Raw genomic sequence first — 18,732 nt, forward strand, 5'->3', positions numbered from 1 at the left:
CGGTGAGCCTTACATCAGTGGTAGGGAAATTATTGGAGAGGATTCTTCGAGACAGGACTTATTCCCACTTGGAAATAATTGGTGTATTAGCGAAAGGCAGCATCATTTTGTGAAAGAGAGGTTGTGCCTCACTCATCTGATCGAGTTTTTTGAGGAAGTGACGAAGATAGTTGATGAGGGTAGGGCAGTGGATGTTGTCTACAAGGATGTCAGTAAGGCCTTTGACAAGGTCCTTCATGGCAAACTGGTGCAGAGAAATCACATGGGATCAGAGGTGAGCTGGAAAGGTGGATATGGAACGAGCTTGATCATTGAAGACAGAGGGTAGCATTGGAAGGGTGCGTTTCTGAATGGAGGGCTGTGGCAAGTGGTGTTCCTCAGGGATCAGTGCTGGGACCTTTGCTGTTCGTAATATATATAAATGATTTGGAGGAAAATGTAACTGGTTTGATTAGTAAGTTTGTGGCTGACACAAAGTTTGGTGGATTTGCGGACAGCGGTGAGGACCATTAGTGGTTACAGCAGAATATACATTGATTGGAGACTTCGGCAGAGAGATGGCAGATGGAGTTTAATGGGGACAAATGTGAATAATGTATTTTGGAAGGTAGGAAATATACAGTCACTGGCAGAATCCTTAGAGTACTGATAGGCAGAGGGATCTGGGTGTACAGTTACACAGGTCACTGCAAGTGGCAATGCAGGTGGAGAAGGTAGTCAAGAAGGCATATGGCTGGGGCATTGAATTGAAAAATATTTGCAAGTCATGTTGCTGCTTTATAGAACCTTAGTTAGGCTGCACTTGGAATGTAGTGTTCAATTCTGGTCACCACACTACCACACTACTAGAAGGTTACAGAAAAGATTCACCAGGATGTTGCCTGGTATGGAGGGCATTAGCTATGAGGAGAGGTTGGACAAACTTGGTTTGTTCTCACTGGAGCAACAGAGGTTGAGGGGTGACCTGATAGAAGTCTACAAGATGATGAGGGGCACGGACAGAGTGGATAGTCAGAAGCTTTTTCCCAGGGTGGAAGAGTCAATTACTAGGGGGCACAGGTTTAAGATGCGAGGGGCAAGGTTTAAAGGAGATGTACGAGGCAAATTTTTTACACTGAGTGTGGTGGGTGTCTGGAACGCGTTGCTAGGGCAGATGGTGGAAGCGGATACGGTAGTGACTTTTAAGGGGTGTCTTTGTTCTTTGTATTCAAAAATCATGAAGGATTGGGACAGAGTAGGTAGTGGAAGGATCGAGAATCAGGCACAGATTTAAGATAATTGACAACAGGAGCAATGGAGACATATGGAAAACCTTGTGTCACAGGAGGTAGTTAGGATTTGGAATGTGCTTCCTGAGCGTGTGGTAGAGGGAGATTCAATCATGAGTATCAAAGGGGAACTGGATCATTACCTGAAGAGAAAAAGTCTGCAGGATTAAAAACATAGAAACTAGAAGCAGGAGTAGGCCATTCAGCCCTTCGAGCCTACTGTGCCATTCATTTTAATAATAGCTGATCATTGAATTCAATATCCTGATCCCCTCTTCTCCCCATATCCCTTGATCCCTTTAGCTCCAAGAGCTATATCTAATTTCTTCTTGAAATCACACAAAGCTTTGGCCTCAACTATTTTCTGTTAGAGTGAATTCCTTACGTTCACCACCCTCTAGAACATAGAACATAGAAAAAAACTACAGCACAAACAGACCCTTCGGCCCACAAGTTGCACCGATCATATCCCTACCTACTAGGCTTACCTATAACCCTCAATCCTATTAAGTCCCACGTACTCATTCAGAAGTCTCTTAAAAGACCCTGTCGAATTTGCCTCCACCACCACTGACGGCAGCCGATTCCACTCACCCACCACCCTCTGAGTGAAAAACCTACCCCTGACATCTCCTCTGTACCTACTCCCCAGCATCTTAAACCTGTGTCCTCTCGTAGTGACCATTTCAGTCCTGGGAAATAGCCTCTGAGAATCCACCCGATCTATAGCTCTCAACGTCTTATACACCTCTATCAGGTCACCTCTCACCCAAGTCTGGGTGAAGAAATTTCTCCTCATAGCTCCCTGAAAGTTGGCACCCAGGGTGATAAGGTTGTTAGCTTTTATTGGCAGAGGGATTGAATATCGGAGCCGTGAGGTCATATTGCAACTGTACAAAACTCTGGTGTGGCCACACTTGCGAGTATTGCGTACAGTTCTGGTTGCCGCATTATAAGAAGGATGTGGAGGCATTGGAAAGGGTGCAGAGGAGGTTTACCAGGATGTTGCCTGGTGTGGTAGGAAGGTCTTATGAGGAAAGGCTGAGGGACTTGAGGTTCTTTTCGTTAGAGAGAAGAAGGTTAAGAGGTGACCTAATTGAGGCATACAAGATGATCAGAGGGTTAGATAGGGTGGACAGTGAAGAGCCTTTTTCCTTGGATGGTGATGGCTAACACGAGGGGACATAGCTTTAAATTGAGGGGTGGTAATTATAGGACAGATGTCAGAGGTAGGTTCTTTACTCAGAGGGTAGTAAGGGCGTGGAATGCCCTGCCTGCAGCAGTTGTGGACTCTGCAACTTTAAGGGCGTTCAAATGGTCAGTGGATAGGCATATGGATAACATTGGAATAGTTTAGGTTAGAGGGTCATTAGATTGGTTCTATGTTCTATGTTCTACGTTCACCTCAGTTCTAAAAGGTCTGACCCTCAAACTATGACCCTTAGTTCTGGACACCCCCAACATTGTGAATATTCTTTCTGAATGTACCCTATCTAATCTCTGTTAGAATTTTATCAGTTTACATGAGATCCCCTCTCACTCTTCTAAACTCCAGTGAATATAATCCTAACCGACTTAGTCTCTCCTCATACAACAGACCTACCATCCCAGGAATCAGCCTGGTAAACCTTCGCTGTACTCCCTCTATAGCAAGGACATCCTTCCTCAGATAATGACACCAAAACTGCACACAATACTCCAGGTGTGTTATGGGGAAAAGGCGGAAGAGTGGGACAAAGTTCTTGCAGAGAGCTAGCATTAACATGATGGGCTGAATGGTCTTCTATGCTGTAACCATTCTGTGATCAGTGGGCAGTTAGAGTCAACTCATTGCCTGTGACTTTTAAGGGGCATCCTGGGGTCACAAATGGGTCTTAACGAGGTGAGCTTACCTTCCCTAAAATCATCTTCGTGTCACTTCTTTTGATGCCAGCTTTTTATTTTTACAACACTTGAACTGAATTGAAACTCTCAAATTGCCTTAGTGGAAATTGAATCCTATTCTTTGGACTATATTCCAGGACTTCTGGATTACTGCTGCATCATCAAATCCACTGCATTATTCATTTAGAGAGAGGTACTGAGTAGATTGTCCAGAGATTTCTGGGAGATGCACTGAGTGGGACATGTCTGGGACCTGGGTTGGATAATGTACTGTGTGGAGTGTTGCAGAGACCAGAAGGAACAGGAACTATTCGTGAATGAAATAGGGAATAAAGTGTGGTGGGGAGCAGGCTTGATGCTGGAAGGAGCTAGTGTAGTGGAGCAGTTAGGTTACTGTTAATGTATATTTGGTAGCACAAGCCACTAGCTTTCGGAGCACTGCCCCTTCATCAGGTGAGTGGGAGTTCTGTTCACAAACAGGGCATATAAAGCCACAAACTCAATTTATAAAATAATTTTGTAAATAAATTTGTAAATTGAATTTGTCTTTGGAATGAGAGGCAGAGTGTGAGGAAGCTGAGGTCAGTATCGAGGTGGATTTTGTGGTCAGGAGTCAAAATAATGAAATAGGATTTTAAATCTAAAGTTTGGTTTTGATATCTTAAGTTTTACCTGTGATTAATGTAATTAATAGCCCAATAAATGGAAACATTGCAAAGTGTACCTGTCCTATGGAAACTACATCCTGCACCATGTGGAAACTCAAGGAAATGTCAAAAACTCATTTCAGAATCTGAGTTTCAGTTTGTCTGGTAGCTGGAACCACTGGATAACACGTTTCCAGAGATGGTCAGCCTGCAGATTTGTGCTGTGTGGAAAGAGAAAGAATGGGTGCCAGTCAGACAGGAATGGACAGGTATAAGGGAATGCATCTTATATTAGATTCTGAATACAGAGCTAAGCATTATGGCTGTCTGAGGGGGACTGAGATTGAGGAAGCAACAGTTTTGGAGGATTCAGTAGTTATTCGGAGGATTTCTGCAGTTGCAGGTGTGAATCCAGGGTTGTTTGTTGCCTCCCTGGTGCCAGGGTCAAGGATGTCACTGATTGGCTGCAGAGCACTCTCTTCATAGAATTCAAGGAACCCCTACAGTGCAGCATCGAGCCTGCAGCAACTCTTTGAGTACCTTACAGAGGCCCTCTCCCCCATCCTATCCCTGCAATTCCACATATTGATCATGGCTAATCCCACCTGGATGGGATTGTGGCTGCTGCACACTCGATAGGCTGAATGGCCTCCTCCTGCACTGTAGGATTCTATGGTTCTCAATTGTACACTTGTCATAGACACACTTTTTCTTCTTTGTCTCAATCACTATCTCTTTTGCCATTCAGAGAGCTCTGAGTTTGTTTATCCCAACTTTCCCCTTTGTGGGAATATACTTTGATTATATCCCAGCTTTATCATCTTAGAAATGGTCCATTGTTCAGATCCTGTTTTTCCTGCCAACTGTTGACTCCAGTTTATTCAGCACAGATCCATTCTTACCTCGTTCATGTTGGCATTCACCCCAGTTAATAATTCTTCATAGAACCATAGAAAATTACAGCTCAGAAACAGGCCTTTTGGCCCTTCTTGTCTGTGCTGAACCATTTTTCTGCCTAGTCCCACTGACCTGCACCTGGACCATATCCCTCCACGCCTCTCTCATCTATGTACCTGTCCAAGTTTTTCTTAAATGTTAAAAGTGAGCCTGCATTTACCACTTCATCTGGCAGCTCATTCCACACTCCCACCACTCTCTGTGTGAGGAAGCCCCCCCCTAATATTCCCTTTAAACTTTTCTCCTTTCACCCCTTAACCCATGTCCTCTAGTTTTTTTCTCCCCTAGCCTCAGTGGAAAAAGCCTGCTTGCATTCACTCTATCTATACCCATCATAATTTTATACACCTCTATCAAATCTTCCTTCATTCTTCTACACTCCAGGGAATAAAGTCCTAACCTATTCAATCTCTCTCTGTAACTCAGTTTCTCAAGTCTCAGCAACATCCTTGTAAACCTTCTTTGCAGTCTTTCAACCTTATTAATATCCTTCCTGTAATTAGGTGACCAAAACTGTACACAATACTCTAAATTCGGCCTCACCAATGCCTTATACAACCTCACCATAACATTCCAACTCTTATACTCAATATTTAGATTTATAAAGGCCAATGTTCCAAAAGCACTCTTTACAACCCTATCCACCCGTGATGCCACTTTTAGGGAATTCTGTATCTGTATTCCCAGATCCCTCTGTTCTATTGCATTCTTCAGTGTCCTACAATTTACCTTGTATGTTTTACCTTGGTTTGTCCTTCCAAAGTGCAATACCTCACACTTGTCTGCGTTAAATTCCATTTGCCATTTTTCAGCCCATTTTTCTAGTTGGTCCAAATCCCTCTGCAAGCTTTGAAAACCTTCCTCACTGTCCATTACACCTCCAATCTTTGTATCATCAACAAATTTGCTGATCCAATTTACCACATTATCATCCAGATCACTGATATAGATGACAAACAACAATGGACCCAGCACCGATCCCTGCGGCACACCACTAGTCACAGGCCTCCACCCAGAGAAGCAATCCTCCACTACCACTCTCTGGTTTCTTCCACTGAGCCAATGTCTAATCAAATTTACTACCTCTCCATGTATACCTAGTGACTGAACCTTCCTAACTAGCCTCCCATGTGGGACCTTGTCAAAGGCCTTACTGAAGTCCATGTAGACAATATCCACTGCCTTCGCTTTATCCACTTACCTGGTAACCTCCTTGAAAAACTCTAATAGATTGGTTAAACATGACCTACCATGCATTAAGCCATGTTGACTCTCCCTAAAAAATCCCTGCCCACCCAAGTATTTGTAGATCCTCCCTCTAAGTACTCCTTCCAATAATTTACCTACTACTGACATCAAATTTATTGGCCTATAATTTCCTGGATTACTTCTTGAGCCTTTTTTAAACAATGGAACCACGTGAGCTATCCTCCAATCATCCAGCACCTCACCCGTATACCTGCCAGGGCCCCTGCAATTTTAACACTAGTCTCCTTCAAGGTCCAAGGGAATACCTTGTCCGGTCCTAGGGATTTATCCTGGATGTTGTCAAAGCTTTTCACCTTGTACTCATCAAGACAAATGAAAGAATGCCAAATTTAGAACAATCACAATTTACATGACAGAAGAAAAGGGTGCTGATTCTTTGGCAGATTGGCTCTGGTTGGCTGTCGCATTGCTATGGAAACCAATGGGGAACTCTAGCCCCATGCTTTTGGGAAATTTAAAAAAGGCACAAAGCCTAAATATATTCTTTTAATTTGTCGACAAGGGGTCCCTGCAATATGAATGTATGTCCAGTAAGTATAAATGAGCCACTTCACAATCTCAGATAATTATCTTACATTGGTTGTTAGTTTGACTATTAATACACTCCGAATTGTTCAGAAAGTGCTGCCTAATCCCTGAATCACATCTAATTGTAGACATTTTGTTTTGAATTTTGCGAGTATGTGTTTGTTGAGTACAATCTTATCCTGTTTATCATAAACAGCTGGAGGAACATGTTTGATTTGATCAGCCAATCACTTGGATGCCTGTGTACCTGGCTTTACACTGGCTCCGATACACATACAGAGCAGAACTTCTTACTCTGCCACTCTGCAGTGGCAATGCAAGTGATATTTTCCACTAATGGGATCTGCCATCAGTCCAAAAAGACTTTCTGCCTATCACATGGAGATGACGGGCAGAATGGTCTCCTTTAGAATCATTCTCTGATTTTACTGGGTGGAGCGTCCCCTGATATTGGTGTGGGAAAGACATGCCAAGGGGTATTAACAGGGTGAGTGTGGAGAAGATGTTTCCTCTTGTGGCAGAATCTAGGGTGGTACCGTGGTTAGCACTGCTGCCTCATAGCACCAGGGACCTGGGTTCAGTTCTGGTCTCGGGTGACTGTCTCAGTGGAGTTTGCACATTCTCCCTGTCGGTTTCCACTGGGTGCTCTGGTTTCCTCCCACATTCCAAAGATGTGCCGATTAGGTTGACTGGCCATGCTAAATTGCCCGTTAGAACATAGAACATAGAACATAGAACATTACAGCGCAGAACAGGCCCTTCGGCCCACGATGTTGCGCCGACCAGTTACAAAAACAATGACCCACTAGCCTATACCAATCCCTTTTCGTCCATAAACCTATCCAGAGATCTCTTAAACGCCCCCAAACTAGACGCATTTACAACTGCAGCAGGCAGGGCATTCCAATCCCTCACCACCCGCTGGGTAAAGAACCTACCCCTGACATCCGTCCTGTAGCTACCCCCCCTTAATTTAAAGCCATGCCCCCTCGTGCTAGCTTTCTCCATCCGAGGAAAAAGGCTATCACTATCCACCCTATCTAAACCTCTAATCATCTTATATGTTTCAATAAGATCCCCTCTTAGCCGCCTTCTTTCCAACGAAAACAACCCTAAATCCCTCAGTCTCTCCTCATAGGACCTCCCCACCATACCAGGCAACATCCTAGTAAACCTCCTCTGCACCCTCTCCAACGCCTCCACATCCTTCTTGTAATGCGGGGACCAGAACTGCACACAGTACTGCACACAGTTAGTGTCGGGGGGACAAGCTAGGGGATTATAGGGATAGAGTCTGGGTGGGATTGTGGTCAGTCCAGACTTGATGGGTCAAGTGGCCTCTTTCTGCACTGTAGGATTTGATGGATCACTGATTATAAATAAGGGGTCATCCATTTAAGACTGAGATGAGGAGAGTTTTTTTCCCTCAGAGGGTGGTGAATCTCTGGAACTGTCTTCCTCACAACGCAGTGGAAGCTGAATCTTTGAATATTTTTAAGGCAGAGCAAGATAGATTATTGTTTAACAAGGGGTGAAAGGTTATCAGGGTAGGTGGGAACGTGGAGTTGAGGCGACAGTCAGATCAACCATGATCTTATTGAATGGTGGAGCAGACTTGAGGGGCTGAGTGGCCTATTCCTGCTCTGAATTCATATGTTCATATGAATGTTACAGGGGACTTGATAAGTGGGGATGAGAAATTTGGTGCATTAATTGGGCTTGGAGAAAGTGGGGTGGTAGGCTGGAGGGGTACAGAGAGAAGGTGGTTTTGTTGTGTGATATTGGGAGATGGTGGATATAATCCATGGATACGCTCACTAACTGTCTGGTCTATTTGTGTCCTCTGCAGTTTGCAGCCTGGGTGGATGCCGTGATCTTTGTCTTCAGTCTAGAGGATGAGATCAGCTTTCAGACAGTTTACAATTATTACATGAGGCTCTCCAGTTACCGTAATACAGCTGAAATCCCGATGGTACTTGTAGGGACACAAGGTAAGTGAGCTGTGCATTGCTTCCAATGATGTGGCAGTCTGTGACAGCAGTAATAGAGTCAATGAGAGGGAGCAATTGAAATAGGGTGACATCAGCACAAAGGAAGGAGCTGATTGATGAATAGCTGGTGAGTGTTTATTTAAGTCTTAAGTTTATTTCAGTGAATTTATTTAACTAATAAATAGAGGCATGGCAGGACACTTCATACCTGTGGGATGTACTTCTCACATCCTGAACAAACACGGGCGGCACAGTAGTACAGTGGTTAGCACTGCTGCTTCACAGCTCCAGGAACCTGGGTTTGATTCCTGGCTCGGATCACTGTCTGTGTGGAGTTTGCACATTCTCTTTGTGTCTGCATGGGTTTCCTCCGGGTGCTCCGGTTTTCTCCCACAGTCCAAAGATGTGCGGGTTAGGTTGATTGGCCGTGCTAAAATTGCCCCTTAGTGTCCTGAGATGCGTAGGTTAGAGGGATTAGTGGGTAAATATGTAGGGATAGGGGTGTAGGGCCTGGGTGGGATTGTGGTCGGTGCAGACTCGATGGGCTGAAGGGTCTGTTTCTGTACTGTAGGGTTCTATGATTTCTATGAAACACATTTATAGGAAGTGTCATCAGTCAGAGGAGCTTGAACAACAGTGTGGCTGAGAACTTGTGGGTTATACATTCTGGAGATAGTCACCTTGCAGTTTGAGGGAGCAGAGAGGGAACTGCAGACTCCCAGACAATCCAGGAAAAGCAGGGAGCTAATGCAGGAGCATCACACTCTCCAACCTGCTCTCTGAATCGAGTATTGACGAATGCCATCAGGGAGTGCAGTCAGACCCCGGGAGCCTGGCTGCCTCAGTTACACTGTGGGACAGGAGCAACATTGGAACAGAAAAAAATGATGGAGATTTGATAATTAGAACAGACAGACAGGCATTCTGCAGATGTGAACCCAGGATGGTATGTTCTGTGCTGGGGATGGGACCAGCAGTTGTGATCCATATCAATACAGACAATGTCGCTAGGAAGAGGGGTAAAATCCTACAATCAGAGTTTAGGGAGCCAGGTAAGAGACTGGCGTGTCGGATCTCAAAGGTAATAATGTGTGGATTATTCTGAGGACCATGCACTAGTAAGAATTGAAATAGGAGGGTGGAGCTGAGGAATGTGTGGCTGGAGAGATGGTGCAGGAGGGCTTTGGATTCCTGGGATATTGGGACTGTTTTTGGGGAAATTTGGCCTGTGCTTGTGTTGTTCGGAGGGTTTAATCAAACTTGTAGAGGGTTGGCCCAAGATGTAGCATTAGAAAGAAGAAACAAAGCAGACAAGGAATTGGGAGAGACAGAAATAGTGAGATAATAAATAGGATCAGAGTAAGAGAAAATGCAGTGATGTCTAAATCAAACAAGCAAAGGTGCTGAAAATCTCAAATAAAAACAGAAAATGCTGGAAAAGTTCAGCAGATCAGTCAGCATCTGTGGCGAGAAACGGAGTTAATGTTCTGAGTCAATTATGATTCTTTAACTCTGAAGAAGTGTCATATTCGACTGAAACATTTACAGTTCGCCATGTGAACACATAAAATGTGGTCAAGAAGGTTGATTAACCACAGGCCCATGGGAAATAGCCCTATGGGAAAATAATGTTGCAGTGATAATAGAAACCTGGCTCAAAAAAGGGGAAGTATGGCGACTAAATATCGTTCGATACAAGGTGTTCAGGGAAGAGAGTAGGAGGCGAGCTGATATTATTTAACAAGCTGTGATGGAGAGATTGGATATCTTAGCAGAGTCAACAACAGAACACATTTGGTTAGGGCTAAGAAACAATTGCGGGACCATTACACAACTAGGTGCATTCTGTACGTCACCAACTAGTGGAAAACATATAAAGGAAGACATTTGCCAGGAAATTACAGAGAGATGCAAAAATATTGAGTCATGATAAGGGTGAACTTTAACTATTTTAACAGATTCAGGTAGAGTAGCAGTGTAAAGAATGGGGAGGAATGACTTTCTGATATGTGTTTGGGAGAATTTTCACGATTAGGATGTTTTTGTCCCAGTGAGGAAGAAGGCATTGCTCCAGCTGGACCTGGTTCTGGTGAATGAAGTGGATCACATAGGGAACTGTTTAGAGAATAGTGATCACATTATCATAAGGTTCAGATTATCTACTGAAAGGAACAAGGAGCAGTTTAGAGGATTCGATTTAATTAGAGGAGGGTGAGGACAGATCTGGCTGTGGTAAATTGGAATCAGAGGTTAACAGGTAAAACTGTAATTGAACAGTGGGCTGCCTTTAAAGAGGAGATGGTTGATGTGTAGATGACACACATTCCCACATGAGGGAAATGTAGATCAAGCAAATCCAGACCTTTGTGGGTGATATAAAGGAGAAGTAGATAAAGGATGCACAGGGAGTATTTTGGGTGGATAATACAATTTGCAATCAGATGGAAATGAGAAGAAACTGGGAGCTAAAGTAACTGGAGTTCAGAGGCCTTCTGCAGACTTATAAATAGTAAAAGATGTGGGGTTGCTTAGGGACCAAAAAAGGGATTTGAGCATGGGGGTAGGAGCCATGGCTAAGGTAATAAATGAACATTTTGCATCTGTCTTTACCCAGGGAAAGATGCTGTCAAATTTTTGATTTGATTTGTTATTGTCACATGTATTAACATACGGTGAACAGTATTGTTTCTTGCGCACTATACAGACAACACATACTGTTCATAGAGAAGGAGAGGAAGTAGAATGCAGAATGTAGTGTTACAATCAAAGCTAGGGTGTACAGAAAGATCAGCTTAATGTGAGGTAAGTCCATTCAAAAGTCTGACAGCAGCAGGGAAGAAGCTGTTCTTGAATTGGTTGGTATGTGACCTCAGACTTTTATTTCATTTTCCTGATGGAAGATGGTGAAAGACAGAATGTCCGGGATGCATGGGGTCCTTAATTATGCCGGCTGCTTTTCTGAGGCAGCAGGAAGGCTCGTTCGCGTGATGGACTGGGCTTCGTTCCCGACCCTTTGTAGTTTTTAGCAGTCTTGGGCAGAGCAGGAGCCATATCGAGCTGTGATACCAGAAAGAATGCTTTCTATGGGGCATCTGTAAAAATTGGAGAGAGTCGTAGCTGACACGTCAAATTTCCTTAGTTCTCTGAGAAGGTAGAGGCATTGGTGGGTTTTCTTAACTATAGTGTCAGCATGGGCGGACCAGGACAGGTTGTTGGTGATCTGGGTAGTAAAAACCTGAAGCTCTCAAATTCTACTTCGTCCCCATTGATGTAGACAGGGGCATGTTCTCCTTCACACTTCCTGAAGTCAATGACAATCTTCCTCATTTTGTTGACGTTGAGGGAGAGATTATTGTTGCCGCACCAGTTCACCAGATTCTCTATCTCATTCCTGTATTCTGTCTCGTCATTGTTTGCGATCCAACCCACTAAGGTGGTGTCATCAGCAAACTTGAAAATGGAGTAGAAATAAATGGAGGTGACAGGGCGTGTAAAGAGATTGGGTAATGAGGGGTATAGAATCCTACACTATATAAACAGACAGATTGAGAAAAACTTCATATGATATACCTGTTTAAACACTGGTTTAGTTCAATTAGTGTATTGTGCCCAATTCTGGACATCACACTTTAAGAAAGAAATGAAGGCTTTTGTGAGGGTGCACAGATTTCTGAGAATGATTCCAGGGAGGAGGGACTTCAGTTACAGAAATCGGAGAAGCTCAAACTGTTTTCCTTAGGGAGGAGAAGTTGAGAGGAGATCTGATAGAGATGTTCAGGAGGAGCCTGGACAGAATGGATAAGGCAAGGCTACTCCCATTGGTGGAGAGATTGAGAATCAGACACACAAATTTAAGGTGATTGTCAAAAGCTACAACATGAGGAAAGTCTTTTCCACACAACGAGTGGTTAGGATCTGGAATGTGCTGCCAGAGAGTGTGGTGAAGCAGCTTCAATCAGGTTTTCCAAAGGGATTTGGATAATTATCTGAGGAGAAATTGAATTACAGTTTCACTGGGAAAAGGCAAAGGGAGTGGGACCAGTGGGGCAGGCACACACACAATGGGCCAAATGGGCTCCACCTGTGCTGTAGACATTCTATGATTCTATATCTGTATTACTGTGTTAATCTGTGACTGTTTATTAACCAGCTGTAGTTGATCCATTTATTAGATGCAATCAGTGCAACGAACCCTCGGGTTATCGATGACGCTCGGGCCCGGAAGCTGTCCAATGACTTGAAGCGATGCACATACTACGAGACGTGTGCTACGTATGGACTGAATGTAGAGCGGGTCTTCCAGGATGGTAATGTCACCTTCTGATCTTTCAGAGCACACGTACAGTTCACAGGAGCAGCACGTCAGCCAGCTGCTTCTGCAATCAGGCTGCCTGTCAGGAAACATTGCTCTCTTCTGTCCTTTTGTTCTTTAAATATTCTTTAAGAAGTTAAAAATAGCACCTCAAGGAACCTGACTAAATAAAATAAGTGGCAGTTATTTGCTGGTTCATTCCTCAGAGAGGGATGTATCCCAGGCTGCTGAGTGTAACAAGGGAGGAAATAGCAGGAGCGCTGACAATCAATGTTTGATTCCCCTGTGGCCATCAGAGTCAAGCTGCATAGTTTAAATTTCAACCAATGCCCAGTCACCATCTGCTGGCTCATGGCAATGCCTCTACCAATCAGAGTCCATTTGTCAACCAATCAGCACTCTCTTCCCTTATATTCTAGTTCTTGTGAATTGTCCTGATGAGTGCAAGATGAAAAACTTCGATAGAATATACTTTTTCTTCAGCAATACTCAATTTCTGCAGCTGCTGATGTGCATCCTCAACTCCATCTCTGATGCCCTTGTCCTATTAAAACTTCCCACTCACCCTGGCTGTTCCTTCTGGCACAGCTTTCACCTCCACTCCTTAAGCTAACTGTAGCCAGATAACCAATTCTCTCCCTGTTCCTTTCCTGCTCCTGTACTGTTACCTCCGGTGTCAACGGGCTGTCCCTCAGAAACATCATGAAGGCGCGGTGTTAATTTTCACAGAAATGCTGGTGACACTCTAACCTATCACAGTCCTGTCTCTCACAACTCATGTTGCCGAATTATCACCTTAAACATCCCTCCACTGACACTCAGTAACAGCAGTGTGCACCCTCTTCAAGATACACTACAGTACCTAAGTTATCTTACAAGTATATTAAGGGTGAAAATGTAACTAGGACAGGGTAATTTGTGTGTGGATTCATTGTGTGGACAATGGTAGGGTTCTAAACGAATACTTTGTGTCAGTGTTCACCAGTGAGAGAGACACTTTGGGTGTAGAAATCAGGGGGAAGAATTGAACACGGACATTTTTTTTCTGGCTGAGTATTGATGTTTTTCTGACTCCTCCCCCTCTCCAGTGTTAGCTTAAAGCACTGGCTTTTGTTCTAGTTATTTGATTTGGTGGGACACTGATCTTCGCTTTCCTGAAATGAAGCCTGTTCTTGTGGAGCAGCTCCCACTTTCTCAGTGTTACTCCTATTGCCCATTGAATTGAAACCCCCTTTTTTCCCCACATAACTCTTCCAGTCACACATTTCAGCTTTTAACCTGTTTTCCCCATGCCAATCTATCAATGATTCAGGTAACATCCAGAGATTATACCTTCCATGCACTTTAATTTGAACCCGAACTCCTCAAACTCTTTTAACATCACATTGTTCTTGTAAGTTTGGGGTCAGTTTAGCACACTTGGCTGAACAGCTGGTTCATGATGCAGAGTGATGCCAACAGCGCAGGTTCAATTCTCGTACTGGCTGAGGTTATTCTTCTCAACAGTGCCCTCGCCTGTGGTGATTTGATTTATTATTGTCATATGTATTGACATCCAGTGAAAAATATTGTTTCTTACATGCTACCCATACAAAGCATTCATAGAGAAGGAAAGGAGAGAGTGCAGAATGTAGTGTTACAGTCATAGCTAGGGTATAGAGAAAGATCAACTTAGTGTGAGGTAGGTCCATTCAAAAGTCTGATGGCAGCAACAGGGAAGAAGCTGTTCTTAAATTGGTTGGTATATGACCTCACACTTTTGTATCTTTTTTCCAAAGGAAGAATGTAGAAGAGAGAATGTCTGGGGTCCGTGGGGTCCTTAATTATGCTGGCTGCTTTACCAAAGCAGCGGGAAGTGTAGACAGAGTCAGTGGATGGGAGGCTGGTTTGTGTGATGGACTGGGCTACATTCATAACCCTTTGTAGTTCCTTGTGATCTTGGACAGAGCTGCAGCCATATCAAGCTGTGATACAACCAGAAAGAATGCTTTCTATGGTGCATCTGTAAAAGTTGGTGACCCTCAGGTTAAATCATCACCAGTTAGCTCTCCCGCTCAAAGGGGAGAGCAGCCTATGGTCACCTGGTACTATGGTAACTTTAACTTGTCCCTAGTTCTCCTAATGTCATTGGTTCCCAATTTGAATAACAACAAGTGGATCTCCCCCTTCCCCACTCCAACTTTCCAACAGGAGGTGTCTTTAACCTGACATTGGGCAGGCACACGTAATCTTCAGAACTCCCAAGTTATTCCTGCGGTGAACAGTAGCTACCCTGTATCACAGTCACATTCCTTTTAACTTCCTTCACTGGAATGACCTCTTGCAACATGTTGTCATGGTCCGTTTGTTCATCCCCCGTGCAGACTGTGCTGTCATCCAAACAGGCGGCAAGAAGCTTCTACCTGCTGGCTGATCCTCAGTCGTACCTGTTTCTTCCCCATTGACAAAATGCTTTCTGCTGAATCTCTTTGGGCAGTTGATTGTTCTTTTGAACCTGTTAATGACAATGATAAAATGATACTTGTCAAAATTGATGTGATTGGCCTGGCTGCAGTACCACTGAGCTATCTGCAGATGGTGGTGTTGATCCAACTGAAGTCACAGGTCTCACCGGCACCCTTTGCTGGTTCACTGTGGTACTGCAGCAATACAGCGATGACTGAGAAGCTGCAGCTTTTCCTCCTGTTCCATTTATAGAACCTGGTTTGTGTGTAGCTGCCTCCCCTCTCCTCTACAACTGCCTCTGATTTCATCAAGGCTGAGACTGGAATGGTCTCAGCAGCTGTTGCTGGGAGGGATGAGGAGAATGTTGGACTGGCGGTGATGCCGCTGCAGTTGAATGGCCTGCTGACAGTTGATGTCTCTGCTCAGGAATGGGAAGTGGCCACTCGGGGGGGAAGTGCCTGGAAGTGTTGAAGCTTTGCTGAGTGACGGTTAGTGCCCAAGTGGAAAGGGAGTTGCTGAGTGTGTCTGTGCGTGATTTCTGTAGATGGTCATTGAACTCGGTCAGAAAGTCTAACCCTGCCTGCTGTTCACTCACTCAGTGGCTCAGAAGATTGTGGCGTTACGGAAGAAGCAGCAGTTATCGATCGGACCCTGCAAGTCACTGCCAAACTCTCCCAGTCATTCCTCTGTACCTAATGCCTCCATCCCATCTGTGCACATCAACCAGGTGAGGCTTTCTCTTTGTGTTGGTCAGTCTGTCAGAAACTGGGGGAAATAGTGGCTCAGTGATTGCGTCATTGGCCTAGTAATCCAGAGAGGCAGACTGATAGCAGGTTATAACTGGAAGGTTCTCAATATCTGTTGCTGGGGAGGGGACATTGGCTCAAATCCCAAATTTAAATGAATACATTAAGTTAAAAACAATGAAACATGTTAATTGAGAGCTAATCTCACTAATAGTGACCATGGAATTATTGTTATAAAAACCCACCTGACTCACTAATGTCCTTTAGGGAAGGAAATCTGCTGTCCTTACCCGGTCTAGTCTACATGTGGATTTTCACAGTAATTTCATTGCAGTTTTAATGCAAGCCTACTTGTAACACTAATAAATATTAATTAAACTTAGTATGATTCCAGACTCACAGCAATGCGGTTGACTCTCAACTGTCCTGTGAAACCACGACAGAGAGGTTGACAGCATTGTCGATGTATATACATTCCAGAGAACAAATACTAGTCTTGCCAGTAATGTCCACATCCTAGGGAAGAACTAAAATAAAAATTGGGTATGTCCTTATGTTGAGTGTAGGGTCACAGAATTCAAAAATCGTACAGTGCAGAAGAGGCCATTCAGCCCATCGAGTCCACACCGACACACTAGAAACACTTGAACTCCTACCTAATCCCATCTACCAGCACTTGGCCCATAGCCCTGAATGTTATACCACACAGCAAACATTGAAAATACTGGAAAATCTCAGCAGATCTGATGGCATCTGTGGAGAGACAATGGAGTTAATGTTTCAAGTCTGGATGACCCTTTGCCAGAGCTCTTTTCCAGCATTTTCTGTTTTTGTTTCAGATTCCAGCATCCGCAGTATTTTGCTTTAATCTTAGCCCTGAATGTTATGATGTGCCAAGTGCTGATCCAGGTATTTCTTAAAAGATGTGAGGCATCCCACCTCCACCACCCTCCCAGGCAGCACATTCCAGACCCTCACCACCCTCTGGGTAAAAAGTTTTTCCTCAAATCCCCCTAAACCTCCTGCCCCTCACCTTGAAACTATGTCCCCTCATGACTGACCCTCCAACTAAGGGGGACAGCTGCTCCTTATCCACTCTGTCCGTGTCCCTCATAATCTTGAACACCTCGATCAGGTCGCCCCTCAGTCTTCTCTGCTCCAATGAAAACAACCCAAGCCTATCCAACCTCTCTTCATAATTTAAACGCTCCATCCCAGGCAGCATCCTGGTGAATCTCCTCTGCACCCCCTCCAGTGCAATCACATTCTTCCGATAATGTGGTGACCAGAACTGCAGACAGTGCTCCAGCTGTGGCCTCACCAAAGTTCTATACAACTCCGCCTTCAGAGATCGGGGTCAAACACTCCGAGGTCCCTTTATTCCACAGAATTTCCTAGTGTCCTACTGTTTGTTGAGTAGTTTCTTGTCAAATTACTCCTTCCAAAGTGTATCACCTCTCAGTTAAATTTCAGGGTTAAACTCCATCTGCCGCTTATCCACCCATTTGACCATTCTGTCTACATCTTGTTGCAAGCAGCTGGACTCTGATGTTGGAGCTGTTTTGTCCTCTCATACCAGTTACTACCAGAGAGGGAAAGACAGAAGTGTAGAGACAGATGGACATAAGCACACACTCATTACCTGTCCTGCTGACTGGATAATGCTGTGATAGGAAGATGAGAATCTTATCTCCTGTCTTAGTGGGGACTATCGCATAGCTAAGAAACAATTGGGTTTATAAAGCACTTTCTCATCCTCCGGACCTCCCAGAGTAGTTTAGTTCAGAAGTGTTTATCGGTTTGGGTGAATATTGATGGCTTCCTTGATACTGCTGTGTGAGTCCTGACAGTGGGTGCTGTCGTATTTTGATTGTTTTAATTTGTTGTGAATCCCACAGGCTGCTAACGGAGGGGTTTTCAGTGACTATTCCTCTTCAGTACCGTCCACACCGAGTATGAGTCAGAAGGAACTGCGAATTGAAACAATCGCTGCATCCAGCACTCCCACTCCTGTCCGCAAACAATCCAAGCGACGCTCCAATATATTCACAGTAAGCACAAAGCTCAGATCCTGGATCCCAGCCACCTCCTGATCTGATTTAATTTGATTTATTATTGTCACATGTATTACCATACAGTGAAAAGTATTGTTCTTTGTGCAGTATACAGACAAAGCATACCGTTCATAGTGAAGGAAAGGAGAGAGTGCAGAATGTAGTGTTACAGTCATAGCTAGGGTATAGAGAAAGATCAACTTAATGCGAGGTAAGTCCATTCAAAACTCTGACAGCAGCAGGGAAGAAGCTGTTCTTGAGTCGGTTGGTACAAAGAACAGTACAGCACAGGAAACAGGCCCTTCGGCCCTCCAAGCCTGCACCGCTCATTGGTCCAACTAGACCATTCGTTTGTATCCCTCCATTCCCAGTCTGCTCATGTGACTATCCAGGTAAGTCTTAAACGATCCCAGCGTGTCTGCCTCCACCACCCTGCTTGGCAGTGCATTCCAGGCCCCCACCATCCTCTGTGTAAAATACGTCCCTCTGATATCTGAGTTAAACCTTGCCCCTGTCACCTTGAGCCTGTGACCCCTCGTGTTCATCACCTCCAACCTGGGAAGAAGCCTCCCACTGTTCACCCTATCCATACCCTTCATAATTTTGTACACCCCTATTAGGTTGCCTCTCA

The 18,732-nt window shown here is 44.3% G+C and overlaps 1 protein-coding gene across 5 annotated transcripts in view; it reads left to right on the top strand.

The window, feature by feature from the left end:
- agap3 (ArfGAP with GTPase domain, ankyrin repeat and PH domain 3) overlaps positions 1-18,732 on the top strand; it is a 715,466-nt gene that overhangs the window by 419,895 nt on the left and 276,839 nt on the right. For all 5 annotated transcript variants that reach the window (XM_080194795.1, XM_080194794.1, XM_080194797.1 and 2 more), the window contains exons 5-8: positions 8,403-8,544; positions 12,717-12,851; positions 15,901-16,028; positions 17,946-18,098. In XM_080194795.1, coding sequence (XP_080050921.1) covers positions 8,403-8,544; positions 12,717-12,851; positions 15,901-16,028; positions 17,946-18,098 — 558 coding nt within the window. The remainder of the gene's footprint in view (positions 1-8,402; positions 8,545-12,716; positions 12,852-15,900; positions 16,029-17,945; positions 18,099-18,732) is intronic.

Source organism: Carcharhinus amblyrhynchos, chromosome 8 (genome assembly GCF_965287045.1).
Source record: "Carcharhinus amblyrhynchos chromosome 8, sCarAmb.v2.hapA, whole genome shotgun sequence".
Lineage (NCBI taxonomy): Eukaryota > Metazoa > Chordata > Chondrichthyes > Carcharhiniformes > Carcharhinidae > Carcharhinus > Carcharhinus amblyrhynchos.